This window comes from Lontra canadensis, unplaced genomic scaffold (genome assembly GCF_010015895.1).
Source record: "Lontra canadensis isolate GAN:19392208 unplaced genomic scaffold, GSC_riverotter_1.0 scaffold113, whole genome shotgun sequence".
Classification (NCBI taxonomy): domain Eukaryota; kingdom Metazoa; phylum Chordata; class Mammalia; order Carnivora; family Mustelidae; genus Lontra; species Lontra canadensis.
Genome location: NW_022631107.1, coordinates 4,040,776 through 4,059,292, shown reverse-complemented (window position 1 = coordinate 4,059,292; position 18,517 = coordinate 4,040,776). Strand labels below are relative to the sequence as shown.

The 18,517-nt window shown below is 37.4% G+C and overlaps 1 protein-coding gene across 4 annotated transcripts in view; it reads left to right on the top strand.

Moving 5' to 3' along the window:
* NAA35 (N-alpha-acetyltransferase 35, NatC auxiliary subunit) overlaps positions 1-18,517 on the top strand; it is a 94,342-nt gene that overhangs the window by 27,710 nt on the left and 48,115 nt on the right. For 3 of the 4 annotated variants that reach the window (XM_032840491.1, XM_032840493.1, XM_032840492.1), the window contains exons 7-11: positions 7,624-7,690; positions 7,769-7,812; positions 8,994-9,044; positions 9,672-9,755; positions 10,682-10,796. In XM_032840491.1, coding sequence (XP_032696382.1) covers positions 7,624-7,690; positions 7,769-7,812; positions 8,994-9,044; positions 9,672-9,755; positions 10,682-10,796 — 361 coding nt within the window. The remainder of the gene's footprint in view (positions 1-7,623; positions 7,691-7,768; positions 7,813-8,993; positions 9,045-9,671; positions 9,756-10,681; positions 10,797-18,517) is intronic. The other variant, XM_032840494.1, reaches the window with a different exon arrangement.

Sequence of the window (18,517 nt, the reverse complement as noted above, 5' to 3'; positions counted from 1 at the left end):
AGAGGGAGAAGCACACTCCCCACTGAGCAGGGAGCCTGACCCAGGGATCATGACCTGAGCCAAAGGTAGACACTTAACTGCCTGAGCCACCCAGACACCCCTGTTTTTTGTGTTTTAAATAGTTACATTTAATATATAAGTACCTACATAATATCTCTATTTTACCTCTTGGCTTGCAAAACGTAAAATATGTATTATCTGGCTCTTTTTTAAAAAAAAGTCCTTGACTGATACTATCTGTTTATTTGTTTAATTAACTTATTTCTTTAATTAGTACCAGGTATTGCCCCAAGTGCTACTGGTTTAAATTCTGCACCTGTAATGATAGGATATATAGCTTTGCTGTGCAGGGTGAGGGTGGAAGGGACACTAAGGTTGTGCTTCCTGGCTTTTATGCCTTTTCTCCTTTTTAGGGAAAAGTCCTACTTATCTTTAGACTTGGATCCCAGTCTCCTGACTTGTCCATACAGACTTCAATTTTCTTCTCTGCCCTTCTTAACATATTCTTCTGTTATAACTGGTGCCTACACACTGGTTTGTATGAAATAGTCCTTCTTGGCACCATTTATCCTGGAATAGTTATTAATAGCATCCCCTTTTACTCTCAGTGGTATGCCAGTTTGAGTAATAATGGTATGATCCACCCCTTCTCCTGTCATTTTTTGAACGTGGATGTGATGTTTGGAGGTAGATCCTGCTTCGTTTTGTAAACATGTAAATCTAAGAACAGCGTCAGAGCTTAGGATGGTGAAGCAGAAAGATTACTTCTGATATTCCTGTTACTTGGCATGATAGAAGTAAGTATGCATCACTTAAGTCACTGTAGTTGGATTTTCCTTGTATTTGCAACCAAACATATTTTTAATACAAAAATAAGTAAATTATAAAATTTCTGGTTTGCCTGGCAAAGAGTAAACATGTTTACACATTTGGTGTGTATTTCTCCAAATATTTTCTGTAGTATGTATACACATGTATTTTACTTAACCTGGAATTATGTAAACTATTTGAAACTTTTTTCCACAGACAATAGGAAATAGATTTCTGTATATACCAATATGTTGTAGGTAGAGAGCTACCTCATTGTTTTTTATTGGCTGCATAGCATCATGTTAAGAGTACAGGTTTTGAGTAATTATTTCTGGCAAGAATTATTAAAGGATGCTAAAACTATTAAACAAGTATAACAAGCACAGGATTTGTACCTAGCCTCCAAGTATCTTCCCACAAGATATTAATTAAGGAAAATGATCCATTCACAGTGAAGAAACATGACAGATACCACCTTAGCTAAATGGCCAGACTTAATATCACCAATAACGGGACGATTCAACATCATGCTTCCAGATACAGTGCTCCATGAAAGAAGAAAACATCACTTCTGTGGTATTCCTATTAAATACAACATAAATTGGATTTAATCTTAGAGAAACATAAGGCAATCCCATATTGAGGGATGTAGTTGTTTAAAAATAACTTCGGCCTGTACTATTCCAAAATGTCAGGACATGGAAGATAAGGACCAAGGAAGTGCTCCATATTAAAGAGACGTGAATTCCCAAATTTGATCACTGAACCATGGTTACGTAAGAGAGTGATTTATGGTTTTGGGAAATCACACTGAAGTATTTAGAGGTAAGGGGACATCACAGTCTATAACTTAGTCTCAAATGTTTAAGAAAAAGTATAGAGAATGATAATGCAAATGTGGTAAAATATTATCATTTGAAGAATATTGGGAAGAATATGGAACTTCTCTGTACTATTTTTGTATTCTGAAATTTTTTCAAAATAAAAATTTTAAAAACAGCCTCTGGGGATTGATAACACCTAAGTGTGTGTTCTTTCTCTGTCACTTATATGCTTTGTGGTGTTTGGGAATTTAAGTTTCTATGCCTCAGTGTCCTCATTTATAAAATATAGTTTGTAATAGTCCCCACCTCAGAGCATTATTTTGAGAGTTAATGAAGTTATTCAAGTAAAATGTTTAGAACAGTGCCTGGCAATAGTACTTAATAATGTTAGCTGTTATTATCATTTGTATTCCATTGTATATATACAGTAAATTAGTGGACATTTAATTTGTTTGAAGTCTTAATCTGAATCATCTGTGGGCACGTTTTACTCTTACTTGTAGCTTTACTGTGTTACTCAGTATCTAGTCTATAGAAGGTACTCAGGTTTGATTGAAAATCCGGTCATTTCAGGAGCACCTGAAATCTTTATGCAAAGTACTTTATCTGTGAAATGAGTTTTTAAAGCAGTAATAAGTTGTAACCAATATACATTGGTAATTGTTGTTTTAGAAGGGGTTCAAAAAATTTTACTTTATTAGAATATTACATTATTAGTACAGTCAAGATTAGGGTTTGGTTGGAATTACATTTAGTACTGGTATTGGGTATTCTACTACAGTTATGATTGTAAATGTTTTATTATTCCAGATTTCTTTGTGGGGCTGCATGTTTTAAATGCTGTGTTTTATAAAATACCCCTGATAACTTACTGCAGTTATATCTTGGCAGTATTGTAAAGACATTGTAAAATACAATAAAGAACATGGGGCTTTACCTCTCAGGCTGTCTTCATCACCCTAATGGCTGTGATTGTATTTTGCCATTGTACCCCCGGGTACCTAGCCCATACCAGCCCACATTGTGTGGTCTGAAAGACAATGGTTCAGAAATGAATAAGGAGAAAATTTTCCTTACTAGTCTATACCTCCAAATTCTTGATTTCAAAAATACTACCCTTTGATGGCTACCACTTACTTTTTGGCTTCCTTACTGTGATTCACTAACTCCTGCTCTCCTCCAGTTCCATAGGGACTTCCAGTTCCCAGATGCTGTTCCTTTAGTTTTCTCTGTTCTGTTGTGTCCTCATTTCCATTGTCCAGTGGTGAAATCATTCTTTCTCAAACACCCTTAATTCCCTTGCCCCTCTCATCTCATCATAATGTGTCACTTATATGGCAGAACCCCAACCATCTGTCTACTTGGTGCTTGCACCCAAACAGCAGACGGCTGCTAGAGAAAACCCACATCTGTGTGTCTATTCTCACTTTAATTTTAGGACTGCAAATCTCAGATGGGCATTTAGCACTAGAGACAGCCCTATCCTTCTGTGGTAAGCTTTCTTTAACAGCCTCTCAGTGACTTCTCCACATCTTTTATTTCTCAAAACCTCCATTGCCAATGCTCCTCTCTGTCAGCTTACATTGTACCTTAATGAAATTTTAGATGGAATCAGATGTGGGCCGAAGTACCCTATCTTCTCATAATCACATGTATTAAACCGTGTTGGTACTCACATCATCTGCCTTCTGTCTTATGACAGTGCAAGTACCCTGACAATCTAAGATCAGCCTCTTGTGTAGATTCTCTCCCCTCTTGCCTGCTGCAATCATTAACCCTTCTTTGTATTGCATTATTAGTGTCTCCTTCCCTACTACATTATTCTTTTGGCATTTAAGCATGCTTAAATATTCAGTTTAAAACAGCCCAGTTCCCTTGATCCCATGGCTCCTTACACTAATGTCATTTCTCTGCTACCCTATGCAAAAAATGCCTTGAATTAATATTTATTTTTCTTATCTCTTCTCACTCTTATTAGACATTATTTTGTACAGCTGCACAGAAGCTGGTCTTAACAAGGTCCTTAATAATACCCATCTTGCTAAATCCTTTGTTCTTACCTCTCACTCTCTAACTACTGGTGTCCTTAGACCCAAGTGACCTCTCTTTGAAAGAGTTCCTTTTCCTCATTTTCCTGGTACAGCTGTCTCTTGGTTTTCTTCCTCACTGGTTAGCCCATTTCTTGGGCTTGCTTCTCTAGATAGCTGGGTCTACTCCTGGGGTCTTCTCTACCTTCTGCTTCAGTGGATGTCCTCTAGTTCTGCACCTTTTAATACCAACTCTGTGCTGATGAAGCCCAAATTTATATCTCTAGTCCTGATTCCTCCCCTGACTTTCAGACTCACAGAAGTGCCTTCCTGAAATCTTCACTTGGATAACTAAAGAAATTATAAACTTAACTAAAATTGCTCTCCATTTCTGCCCTATCTCAATAAATTGTACCATTATATACCAGTTCCTCAGACAAAACACCTAAAAATGATCCTTGATTGCACAACTTGCCTTATACCCCACATTCACTTCATTAGCACATCATGTTGGCATTGCTTTTTCAATATATCTTGATTTCAACAACTTCTCTCATTTCCAGTTATAATCTCAATCCAGTTGCTTGCATTATTGGGTGGTGTCCAGTAGCTGGTCTCCCTTGGTTTGACTTTGACTTTTGTCCTTGATAAATCTACAGGGTTTTAAGAATGATCTTTTAATGATAGCATCTGTTTATATAACTTCTCTGCTTCAGTCCTCCAATGACTGAGATTAAGTTCTTGTTACTGAGGTGACTATTTATTACACAGATCTGTGATATTCTATCGCATAAATGTTTTTCCTTAGACGCCTTATGAAAAGCAATGCATGATAGGACTTACTGAAGTGTTTTGTCTTCACAGTGTTATCTTAATTTTTTAAAAATTAGTAACATTTAAAAATTGGAGGATTTTACATTAGATTTTTTTTTGTACTGAATAACACTAGCCTTGCATTCATTACTCAACAGGATAAGTAGTGGCTGGCTTCCTTTACATGAAGTGTGTGTTTTTCAGCTTGCCATAGTCTGTTTTCCTCCACCACTCCCCCAGGTATCTTGTAGTCAACTGATCTACTTAGGAAGATGACGAGGCATGGCTGTGCCGTACAGTAGGTCATCATTCACTTGACATATTTTTTATTTTTATTTTTTAAAGCATTTTACTTTTTATTTTTTATTTTTTTAAGATTTTATTTATTTGTCAGCGAGAGAGGGAGAGAGAGCGAGCACAGGCAGACAGAATGGCAGGCAGAGGCAGAGGGAGAAGCAGGCTCCCTGCGGAGCAAGGAGCCCGATGTGGGACTCGATCCCAGGACGCTGGGATCATGACCTGAGCCGGAGGCAGCTGCTTAACCAACTGAGCCACCCAGGCGTCCCTACTTTTTATTTTTTAACATGGGGCTTAAACTCAGGAGCTGGAGAGCAAGGGTCGGTCACCAAACATACCAAACTCCAACAAATATTTTTTTAACAGTACCTTGTGCTGAGTATAATTCTAAGCCCTGGAGATAAAGCAGTGAATACAACAGAGCCTTGATGTCATTGATTTTGCATTCCTTGGGAGAGAGGGTCAGTGTGTCAGTAAACACATAATGTCAGGTGTTGTGTGAAGAAGAATGAAGCAGGGAGAGGGCATATAGATTCGTGAAGGGTGCTGTTTTAGAAGGTACAGGGCAAACCTCCATATGAGAAATTGACATTGGAACAGAGACTAGACTATAGGGAGGGATGAGGCTCTGGAAATCTTAGGAAGAAACTTTGTGGGGAGGGGTCACCAAGTACAGAGGTCCTTAGAGGAGAATGTTTTGATGTGTCCGAAGGATGAGAAGAATCCTTGTGTAACAGCAGTGCAGTGAATGTGGAGAAGAATGGCAGGTGGAAGGAATTGAGTTTGGAAAGGGAGGCCAGATCTGCATGGTAATGGGTGGTGGGGCTCTCAGTTCATGTGGGGTTTTGGATTTTCCTGTGAGCAGGGAAACAACTGAAAGGGTTTAAGTGGGAAGTGATGTGAAATGAGTTATTTTAAAACAACCCCTTTGGCTTCTGGCAGTGAATAAATTGTAGCAGGGACAAGTGTGGAAGGTGGGGCAACCTGTGTGGAAGCAGCTGTGGAAGTGAAGGGGGGTGGTAACTTCACTAGATAGAGATAACTGTGAAAGGTGGGAGTTATGCTTAGATGAGACATTGAAGGTCGGACTTAATGGTTTTTTGTTTTTGTTTTTGTTTTTTTAAAGATTTATTTATTTATTTGACAAATCACAAGGAGGCAAAGAGGCAGGCAGAGAGAGAGAAGGAATCAGGCTCCCCTGCTGAGCAGAGAGCCCCATGTGGGGCTCGATCCCAGGACCCTGGGATCATGACCCGAGCCGAAGGCAGAGGCTTTAACCCACTGAGCCACCCAGGCGCCCCCTTAATGGGTTTTCTGATGGTTTGATACAAGGCGTGAGAAAATGAGAGGAGGGGTGGGTGGGTCACTTGGTTAAGTGTCCAACTCGATTTGGGGTGAGGTCATGATCTCAGGGTTTTTAAGATTAAGCCCTGCATCGGGCTCCACACTAGGCATGGAGTCTGCTTGAAATTCTCTTTTCCTTCTCCGCTGCTCGCTTGCTTGCTCTCTTAAAAAAAGAAGAAGAAGAAGAAGAAGAAAAAAAAAAAAACTGGAGGAATTGAAGTGCAGGTTTTCAGCCAGAGTAACTGTGGATGAATGGAGGTGCCATTTAGCAACATTGTAAACACTGGGAGAGTTCCTTTTCAGACATGTAAAACCTGAGAATCCTGTTTGGCAACCAAGTAGGGATAGAGTATAAACTCTACCTAGAGGATAAGTTTATAGCTCTGTAATACAATCTGAGATTTTTAAAAGACCCAATCCTTTAGTCCTATACCACTAACAACAGTTCTTTGAACTCAGAGACATTGTTTGTTTGTTTGTTTTCCTCTGTCCATAACATACAGTACATGATATGGATTGTGTACTCAGTTATGTTTTTGTTAAGAATCCACAGAAATGTTGCCATAGCTCTGGCTACTGCTGCAAATGCCTGTTATTCCAGTATATTAGGCTTCTATGTACATTTTTTTAAAAATTTTTGTTTATTTGACAGACAGAGATCACAATAGGCAGAGAGGCAGGCAGAGAAAGAGGGGGAAGCAGGCTCCCTGCTGAGCAGAGAGCCTGATGCAGGGCTTGATGCCAGGACCCTGAGATCATGACCTGAGCTGAAGGCAGAGGCTTAACCCACTGAGCCACCCAGGCGCCCCTTCTATGTACATTTTTATAAGAATTATAATTCATCAGAAACATTCTTTTAGTAGAGCTGGTAACTTAATTGAATCAGCCAAATGATATTGAATTCAGTTTTTAAGGTGAGTCTAGCGAACTACTGAATTTGTTAATGTCTCAGTAGTATTTTAAATGATTTTGAGGGTGGGAATCCTTGTATATATGAATAATTTTTTCTTTACATTGAGGCTGAAGTGGAAATATGCTTTTGCTATCTCTTTGAGTAATTGTTTGAGAAGGCTTCACTTTTGTGGCCTAACAGTGTGTAAACAAGCATTTGATAATTTTTGAAGTAAAAGTCTTCTATAAATCTTGCAAACTTATCATCATGTGGTAATTACTGTGTATTTACTGTTCACTTGTGAACACGAGAATACTTTGTAAGTGCGAATTACTACTTTCTGATATTAACATTAACCTTATTTTGCATATGAACATACTAAATGCAAGTGTATTTAAATAGTCTAAGGGCAAACAATTAAAGGTGGAGGTAGCATTAGAATATGGTGTTTTAAGGATACGCAGTAGGGAAAGTATGGGTGTATGATAGCAATATTTAGACAAGCAGGATGACATTTCATTACTGTTTTCAGACTAGCAAATAGTGATTTTGCAAGAGGAATGTAATGAAAGGTTTTGCTTCTACTCAAGGGCCCAATTATTCCTTTCCCATACAGGAAGATTTTCAGTCAATGACTTATGGATTTAAAATGGCTAACAGTGTGACAGACCTTCGAGTTACAGGTAAAACATTTATAAGATGATATACAAGTTTTGTATTTGTATTTGTTTCCTGTTTAAACTCATTGTCTCTCTTTCTAGGCATGCTAAAAGATGTGGAGGATGACATGCAAAGAAGAGTAAAGGTAGATTTCTTTTCTCTTTGCTTTGGTATAGGATTTTCGCATTCCTCTAAATGTCATTAACTTTAGCTAATTACAAGCAGCTAGTGCAGGGAGGGCCACCAACTTCCTTTATATATGCTCTGTCTTTTTTGCAATTAACTTGAAAACAGCTACAGCAGTTGTTTCTGGTGAATTAATGTCCCTTTCAAGTACTGAAAATTTAACCTTGAAGACTTTTCAATATTTTTGCCAATGTTTTAGAATTATAGTATGCTCCTTTAAGAATAGCAATAATCTGGAATTTTAAGTTCCTCAAAGGTAAGGACGATCTTCTTCAACAGCTATTACAAAGTCTGCAACACAGTAGACGACCTCAGTATCCCAGATCTGGTGAAAGACTTCTATGAATGATGTCCTTCAGCCAGATGGCGCTAACAGTTTGGTTCTGACAGAGATTTTTTAAAAAGGGGAGAAGTTATATTTCTGCCGTTCTTCTGTGCTTGGATAACACAACATGGTTGTCAAAGCAGTTTTATGTTATTGCCTTAGCTGATATTTATAATTAAGCAGTGAATTAAGCAATAAAATGTACTCAGTGCCCTAGTTTTATGTGAGGAAAATAACAGCTTAAAAGAGTTAAATAAACTGAGTGTACTGAAGGGTATGCCACTAGGAACGGCAGCGCAGGGCTAGAACCCAGGTCTTCTGCTGTATCTTGCAGTAACTGCCCTACAGGTGTCAGAATAGTCAGTCATATTGTTACTCATGCAAGAAGTTTTGTATATTAGTATAGAACAATCCGTATTTACAGTGTGACTTTATGATGTGATTTGTGTAAAGGTTACTATTTTTTTCTAACAGGGTTAGTTTTGAGAGCTTTGAGACTTTCAATTAATACATCCTTTTTAAAAAAAAGAAGAAAGCAGTACCATGTGCCATGTACTTATCTTATTTCATTGTTTTGCTTTTGTTGTTTTTAATCCCTTTTCTTTTGTTTGATCCTAATAATTTCTATCAAAATGGACTTTTTGTATATAGTATTAATAGGAAAATAAATACTAGGTACAACTTTCTTCTTCCAAATATATTTCTTAAAAATGGATACCTATGTATTCAAAAAATTGGTTTAGCACTTTGTATATTTATAAGCTAATATTTTACAAGTTTGTGTTTATTTTAATTCACGTTTTTTAAAATTTTAGAGTACTCGAAGTCGACAAGGAGAAGAAAGAGATCCAGAAGTTGAACTAGAAGTAATTGAACTTATTTTCTGGTAGATAATATCAGAGAAGTCTACCTCTTAATGTTGTAGTTTTATGAACTGCGTTATAATTTATGGAAGCCCTTTTTAAGGTATTTCTTTAAAAGTTGGACATTGCAAGGGATTTTATTTCCCTTGTATTTGTTTTGATAGAATAATAATACTTGATTTCAAAGCTCTTCAATATTCCTGTGAGGTAGGAAGAAAAATTATTTTTTACAGATGGTACATCAAAACATGGCAAAACTCAAGAGCTTGGACAATATGAAAAGTACTAATCCTTTGTCGAGAGCCTTAATTTTCTGACTCTGCTTAAAGCATCTTTTCATCAATTCTGTTTAAAATGCCAATTAAATTAGTTTTTGAGATGATAGTCTAACTTCTTAAGAAAAAATCCATTCCATTGATACAGGAGCTTTACTTTATATTTCTATTTCGGTAGAACAGGCTTTATTTTCTGCAGCTCATTTTCAGGCATTTAAAAGACTGTAAGTGAAGGTGTTTGTAGTATAGTAAGTTATTAACATTGAAATTTAGGACTTAAAATACTATATTTTAAAATGAAATTCCGTTGACAGACTTTGCATCTTTTAACTTTTAGTCCTTTCTTATTTTTTAGCACCAACAGTGTTTAGCCGTATTCAGCAGAGTGAAATTCACTCGAGTGTTACTGACAGTGCTTATAGCCTTTACTAAGAAAGAGGTAAGAGCATTTAATCTATTTCAGTGGGCTTTTGGTGGGGGGCAGGACATAGTGTGTTATTGTACTAGTTCTGAGACTTTTCCATTGAAAGGCCTCCGATCACACATATACAGCATTCAGCATTTGGTATATTTTATGTGTATTATATTAGAGATATTTAGAGTTATTAGAGATATTTATGTATATTAGAGGTATTAGATAATTTCTCAAAAAGTCACATGAATTTACATTCTGCTCCATAATATATCTGTGTCTGTTATTGAAATAGAAAAATATTTTATATTACTTACTAGTGGTATAATAATAGAAACTGAATTTGCTTGTATGTAGTCCTGTTTTGTGGATTGAAAAGGAGAAAGCAAAAATGGGAATTTTAGGTAGACCTCTTCTTTCATTCAGCTCAATAATTAACTGTTGGATTTGTGTAGAACCAAAAAGCCCTAGATGGTAAATATTTTCTCTTCATGTATATTTGCATTAATTTAAGTCAATTACAGACTAATTTGTGGATAATTAGAAAGTGGTGAGTAGAAACCCAACCTTTACATTGATCTAACTTCTAAGTCTCTTTTTTCCTGTTTTTTTTTTTTATTTTCACATTTGTGAATGGCACAGTACAAATGTTGAAATTTTCCAGTTGACTGCAACTCAGCTTTTTTTCTTTTTTTTTTTTTTAACTATAAGATGAACAGAACAAGCTAGAAATGTTTCCTATCATTTTTTAATGGCTCTTACAAGAATAGAAATGGATTAAAAAAAATTTTCTATCCTAACAGGATCTGAGCATCTTATATTAAGTGAATAGGTTGTGAAAACCAATGTCGTTACGATATTTAATTTCATTATTGTTTATAGGATTTTCCTATTTAATGTATATCTTTCAGTGAAAGAATATGTAAGAATGTTTTTGGTGATTTGTTTGCTAGACCAGTGCTGTTGCAGAAGCTCAAAAATTGATGGTTCAAGCAGCAGATCTTCTTTCTGCCATTCATAATTCATTGCATCATGGCATCCAGGCTCAGAATGATACTACAAAAGGAGGTAATTGTCTGTTTTTCCTCTTTTTCCTTACCCATCCAGATTATATAGAGTTTGGTTTGTTCTAAATTCATGTGTCGATCCATCTGTTTGGACCTTGGAATGTTTTACTCCATAAACTTATATAGTGTTTATGCTTTCTTTTAAAGATATTATAGACCAAAAATTGTACTATAAAACTTGACCATTTCCTATATCTTACTGTTTAGGCTCTGAATATTTACTGTCAGGTGATCATTCTGTGATGTCAGCAGTACATTCTTTTTTAATCACCTCTCTCCTTTACTCCTTTGAGAGATCATCACCTCAGTTACACAATATTCCCTGAATACTGGGGCTATACCCTCTGTGGTCTCCTTGCACTCATACCTCTTATTACAGAATTTTTTAGTACATCATTTTGTAGTTGTTTACCTGTTTGTTTTTCCGTGACAATATTTTAGGCCAGAAACTGTCTTATTTGTGTATCTCTATGGTGCTTAGCACATTGTTGACGGTAGATTTTATTCATGAAGTTTTTTTTTTTTTAAGATTTTATTTATTTGACAGAGAGAGAGAGTGATCACAAGTAGGCATAGAGGCTGGCAGAGAGAGAGGAGGAAGCAGGCTCCCTGCCGAGCAGAGAGCCTGATGTGGGGCTTGATCCCAGGACCCTGAGATCATGACCTGAGCCGAAGGCAGAGGCTTAACCCACTGAGCCACCCAGGTGCCCCTCATGAAATATTTCTTAAAACGAAAGGAATAATGTATTTTTGTTGTATAAGTTGCTGAGTTAACATATTATTTATTTTTCTTTTTAAAGATTTTATTTGAGTTAGAGCACAAATTGGGGGAGGGGCTGAGAGAGAGGGAGAAGCAGGCTTTCCACTGACCAGGGCACCTGACGCAGGGCTCGATCCCAGGACCCTGGGATCATGACCTGAGCCAAAGGCAGACATTTAACTGACTAAGCCACCCAGGCATCCCCTGAGTTAACATTTTAACTCATATGTAATAATTGTGATTCTTAAAACTCATTATAATGAGGTATTTATATTCTCTAAATTGTACACTTTTAATAGATAAATTGTATGTTAATTATATCTCAGAGTTGTGATTAAAAGAAGATGGAAGAGTGTTTTCAGAATTTGGGTCGGGGGATGGTTTGCAATCTTGAATCCTAGTTTCAAACTATCATGTAATTGTGAAGAAAGATATTGTAGGTAAAGTCTCAAAATTAATCTCCCAAAGCTTTTAAAGATATTACTGGTATATATGCTCCATTAAAACAAGGTACTAAGGGGATTCTGGGGAAGATGGCAGAGTAGGAGGATCCTAGGCTCATCTCATTTCACAGATAACTTTATAACACCCACATCAGTGTAAGTAACCAAGAAAATGACGTGAAGACTGGCAGAACAGACTCTCCACAGCTAAATATAGAGAAGAGACCACATGGAAGAGGGTAGGAAGGGCAGAGACATGGTCAGAAGCTAAACGGACCCTTGGGGCTATCTGCAGGGGTGAGGAACACCAAGGATACAGAGAGGGGAGAGAAGCAGACCCCACATGGAGGCATGAGGGACCTATGCAGGAAAGATGAATCCCCATAACATTTGGCTTTGAAAACCAGAGAGGTTTAGCTTATTGCATTCTTAAAATCAGTGGGTCTTAATACCCAGAACTTTAAAAGTCATTAGGTTTAGCGCTGAGCTAGAGGGCAATAGGAAACTGAGTCCCTGTCTTTCAAGAGGCAACATAACAACCCTGCTCGGATATAGCATAGAAGCAGCAGTTGTAAAATTTATTTGCTTTGGGTGGGGGGTGATTTCTAATCTTGAATTAGAAGGAGAACAAAATTTATTTGCTGGACTCAGAAGTGTGCTGCAGGGGCAGGGATCTGTAAGAGACTTTTCTAAAAACAAAAGAGCTACTAGGTGCCATTTTCCCGGCCTACCCAGCTGGAAACAGACACCTGTGGGAACCAGTGCTGCACACCTCTTCATCTAGCTTACTAACAGCATATCCCAACCCCATGCTCTTCAGACCTGCCCCCTCCAACACAACCATTGCAGGAGTTTTCCCAAAGCCTCTCTATTACCATACCACAGCAGACTGTCACAAACTTTGCTAACTCTGTGTGCCCCTCCTTGTATTCACTTGCAGACCCACCCCCGCTAACACATTCTCAACTGGAGTCCATCCAAAGTTGCACTGCAAGCATGGCAGTGTGCAATCATCCCCAACAAGGATCAGGGCCCCGCAAAGTGACTCTTAATCCTGGGGAGAGGGCAAGAAACCACACACCCTGATCCAACTGCAGCCCCACAGTGGGTTGGGGGCGCACACAGGGTCTGACTACAGGTGCTGCCCACCAACAAAATCCTCAGGGGATGACACAGGGAAAGTGGCCTGCAGTATTGTGTGACCATGGCTCTGGCAAATGCCTAGTCTGACCCAGCTCAAGCCCAAGGCAGCACCAGACTGTCCCACAAATAACAAAGGACCAAACTTTGCCCACAGAAGGCAAGAGAGCCATTGCAGATGACTGGACTAAAGGCAAACATGTCTCAATCACAACAGCAGGGTGCACATAACACACATAGGAGATACCCTAAAGTACCAGGTTCTGGTGAATGGGAGACATTGTACTATAGGTCACCACAGAGCCTCCTCTTAATGAGGCCACTACTTTTTTAAAGATTTATTATTTATTTTGGGGGACGGACTGGGGAGAGAGAACCTTTACAGACTCTGCACTGAGGTGGAGCCCACTCAGGGCTCAATCTCACGTCTCTGAGATTACAGCTTGAGATGAAACCGAGAGTTGGACACCCAACTGACTGTGCCCCTCAGGCATCCCTTATAAGGCACAAAAGCTATAAAATCAGTATATCTTTAGAAATTAGTCAACGGTTTCACCAAATAAAAGGATGTAAAGTAGGACACTACATATCTAAAATGGGGAGAGGAGTAAAAGTTTAGTGCTTTTAGAATGGCTTCAAACTTAAGCAACCATCAAATTAACATGGACTGCTACATATATAAGTTGTTATATGTAAACCTAGTGGTAACCACAAATCAAAAACCAGTAATAGATATGCAAAAAATAAAGAGAAAGGAATCCAAATATATCAAACTATTCCAAGAAATAATAGAGGAAAGAAAGCTTCACCAAAGAAAGCCAACAAACCGTCAGAGATGAAAGCAAGATAATAGAATTACAAAACCAGCCATAAAGCAAGTAACAAAATAGGAGTAAGTATATACCTATCAATAATTACTTTGAATGTAAATGGACTAAATGGACCGATCAGAAGATATAGGATGGTGGAATGGATTTAAAAAAAAACAAGATCCAGCTATATGCTGTCTACAAGAGACTTGTTTCAGACCTAAAGGGGCTGGACACATGCAGACTGAAAGTGAAGAGATAGAAAAATACTTATCATGAAAATGGAAGTGAAAAGAAAGCCAGTGTATAGCAGTACTTAAATGAAACAAAAGCAACTTTTTAAAAAAATATTGCAAGAGCCAAAGAAGGATACTACATAATCATGTAAGGAACAATCCAACAAAAAGAGACAATGATTGTAAATATTTATGCACACAGTGGGAGCACCCGAAAACATAAAGCAGCTATTAATAAACATACAGGAAGCAATCGATAGTACTGTAATAATAGGGGACTTTAACACCTCACTTACATCAATGGATAGATCATCCAAACAAAATCAACAAGAAAACAGAGGTTTTGAATGACACTTTGGATCACATGGATCTAACAGATATATTTGGAACATTCCTAAATAAGCAGAATGTACATCCTTTCCCGCCTTTTTTTTTCTTTTTTAAAAGATTTTATTTATTTGAGAGAGAGAGAATGAGTGAGCAGGGAGGAGAGGGATGGGGAGAGGGAGAAGCAGGCTACTGGATGAGCAGGGAATCTGACATGGGGCTGGATCCCAGGACCCTGAGATCATGACCTGAGCCAAAAGGTAGATGATTAGCCTACTGAGCCACTGAGGCGCCCCAGAATGCCCATTCTCTTCAAGTGCACATGGAACATTCTCCAGAACAGAACACGTTCGGCCATGAAAAAAAATCTCAACAAATTCAGAAAGATAAAAGTCACATACCATTCATCTTTTCCAACCACAATGCTATGAAAGTAGAAATCAACCACAAGGAAAAAATCTGGAAAGAACACAAATACAAAAAGTTAAGTAACAGCCTACTAAACAATGACTAGATCAACCAAGAAATCAAAGAGAAATTAAAAAATACATGTAGAAAAGTGAAAATGAAAAAAATGGTCCAGAATCTTTTGGATGCTACAGAAGTGGTTTTTTAAGAGAGAAGTTTATAGCAATACAGCCCTACCTCAAGAAGCAAGAAAAATCTCAACCCAACCTTACACCTACAGGAGTTGGAGCAAACAAAACCCCAAAATAGTAGAAGAAAGGAAATAATAAAGATTAAAACAGAAATACATGAAATAGAAACTTTAAAAAAATGATAGATTAAAGAATGTAGGAGCTGGGTCTTAGAAAAGGTCAACAAAATTGATACACCATTAGCCAGACTCATCAAAAAAGAGAAGGGACTCTCAAAATCAGAAATGAAAGAGGAGAAATAATACCACAAAAATAGAAAGGATTATAAGAGAATTATATAAAATTATATGCCAAAATATTGGGACAATCTAGAACTGGATACATTCTAGAAACATAAAAGCTACCAAAACTGAAGCAGAAAGAAATAGAATATTTGAACAGATCAGTTACCAGCAGTGAAACTGAATCAGTAATCAAAAAGTTCCCAACAAAGAAAAGTCCAGGACCAGATGGCTTCACTGGTAAATTCTATCAAATATTTAAATAAGAGTTAATACCTATCTTTTCAAACTATTCTAAAAAACAAAAGAGGAAGGAAAACTTCCAAACTCATTCTATGAGGTCAGCATTACCCTGATACCAAAACCAGATAAACATACTACCAAAAAAGAGAATTATAGGCCAATATCCCTGATGCAGCATAGATGGAGAAATCCTCAACAAAGTATTAGCAAACTGCATTCAACAATACATCCAAAAAAAAAAAAAAAAATTCACCATGATTGAATGGAATTTATTCCTATGCTGAAAGGATGATTCAGGATTCTCAAATCAGTCAGTCTGCTGTATTACATAAATAAGAGAATGGAAAAAAACTATAGGATCATTTTAGTAGATGCAGAAAAAGCATTTGACAAAGTACAACATCCATTTCATTATCGAAACCCTCAAAAAAGTAGGTATAGAGGGAACATATCTCAATATAATGAAGGCCAGGTCTGAAAAATGCACAGCCAACATACTCAATGGTGAAAAATTAAGTGTTTTCCCTTAAGATCAAGAGCAAAACAATGATGTCCACTCTCACCACTTTTATTCAACACAGTACTGGAAGTCATAGGCACAAGCAATCAGGGAAAAAATAAAAAAGATTTATTTCTTCCTTGATAAGGAAGAAATACATCTTTCACTACCTGTAGATGACATGATACTATATGTAGAAAACCCTGAAGACTCAACCAAAAAACTGCTAGAACTGATATATGAATTCAGTAAGGTGAAGGGTATAAAATCAATATACAGAAATCTGTTGCATTTCTATACACTAATGATGAAGTAGCAGTAAAAGAAATTAAAACTATTCCATTTACAGTTGCACCAAAAATAATACCTAGGGATAAACTTAACCAAGGAGGGGACAGACATATATTCTGAAAACTATATAAAACATTGATTAAAGAAATTGAAGATGACACAAAGTGAAAAGATATTCCATGCTCAGGGATTAGGAGAACAAATATTAAAATGGAGCCATAATACCCAAATCAGTCTGTTGATTTAACACAATCCCTATCAAAATACTAACAGCATTTTTCACAGAGCAAGAAATCATAAAATTAATTAATTCGGTATTAACTCTTCTTTAAAAATCCTAAAATTTGGTTGGAACCACAGAAGTCCCTGAATAACCAAAGCAGTCTTGAAAAAGAAAAAAATTGGAGGTATCAAAATGCTAGATTTCAAGGTATACTACAAAGCTGTAGCGATCAAAGCAGTATGATACTGACACAAAAATAGACACATAGATTAGTGGGAGAAAATGGAGAGCCCAGAAATAAACTCAACCATTATGTGGCAAATTAATCCTTGAGCAAGGAAGCAATAATATGCAGTGGGAAAAGTCTCTTCAACAGATGGTGTTGGGAAAAGTGGATAGCTACATATAAAAGAATGATTCTAGACCACTTTGTTACATCATAAACAAAAATAAATTCAGAATGGGTTAATGAATTAGCCATGAGACCTGAAACCATAAAAATCCTAGAAGAGAATTCAGGTAGTAATTTCTTTGACATCAACTGTAGCAACATTTTTGTGACTAGGTCCCCTGAGGCAAGGGAAACAAAAGCAAAAATAAACTATTGAGACTACATCAAAATTAAAAGTTTCTGCACAGGAAGGGAAACAATTATCAAAATAAAAAGACAACTTAATGGGAAAAGGTATTTGCAAATGATGTATCTGATAAGGAGTTAGTATCCAAAATATATAAAGAACATATATAGTTCATCTAAAATAATAATAATCCAATTAAAAATGGGCAGGAAATACGAACAGACATTTCTCCAAAGAAGACATCCGGATGGCCAGCACGCACTTGAAAAGTTGCTCAGTGTCACTCATCATCAGGGAAATGCAAATCAAAACCCCAGTGAGAGATGTCACCTCTCACCTGTCAGAATGGCTAACATCAAAAACACATGAGACAACAAGTGTTGGTGAGGATGTGGAGAAAAAGGAACTCTTGCATGCTACTTGTTGGAATGCAGACTGGTACAGGCACTGTGGAAAGCAGTATGGCAGTTCTTCAAAAAAATTAAAGAATAAGAGTTATCATATGACATAGTAATTCCACTACTGGGTATTTATCTAAAGAAGAGGAACACTGATTCAAAAAGATATATACACCCCTGTGTTTATTGCGGCATTATTTACAGTAGCCAAAGCAGGGAAGCAGCCCATGCCTGTTGATAGATGGAGTGGCTAAAGAAGATGCAGTTTTATACACACACACAAATACACACTGGAATATTACTTAGCAATAGAAAGGAATGGGCCCTTGCTATTTGCAATGACATGGATGGATCAAGGGTATAATGCTAAGTGAAGTCAGTTGGTTGGGATAGACAAATACCATATGATTTCACTCAAATGTGGAATTGCTTTTTTATTTTTTTTTTTAAAGATTTTACTTATTTATTTGACAGAGATCACAAGTAGGCAGAGAGACAGGCAGAGCTGGGGGGAAGCAGGCTCCCTGCTCAGCAGAGAGCCTGATGCGGGGTGGATCCCAGGACCCTGGATTCATGACCTGAGCTGAAGGCAGAGGCTTTAACCCATAGAGAACAAACCTGTGGTTACCAGGTTACCACCTGTGGTGGGGGGAAATGGGTGAAATAGATGAAGGGGTTTAAGAATACATTTGTCGGGGCGCCTGGGTGGCTCAGTGGGTTAAAGCCTCTGCTTTCGGCTCAGGTCATGATCCCAGGGTCCTGGGATCGAGCCCCGCATCGGGCTCTCTGCTCAGCGGGGAGCCTGCTTCTTCCTCTCTCTCTGCCTGCTTCTCTGCCTACTTGTGATCTCTCTCTGTCAAATAAATAAATAAAATCTTTAAAAAAAAAAAAAAGA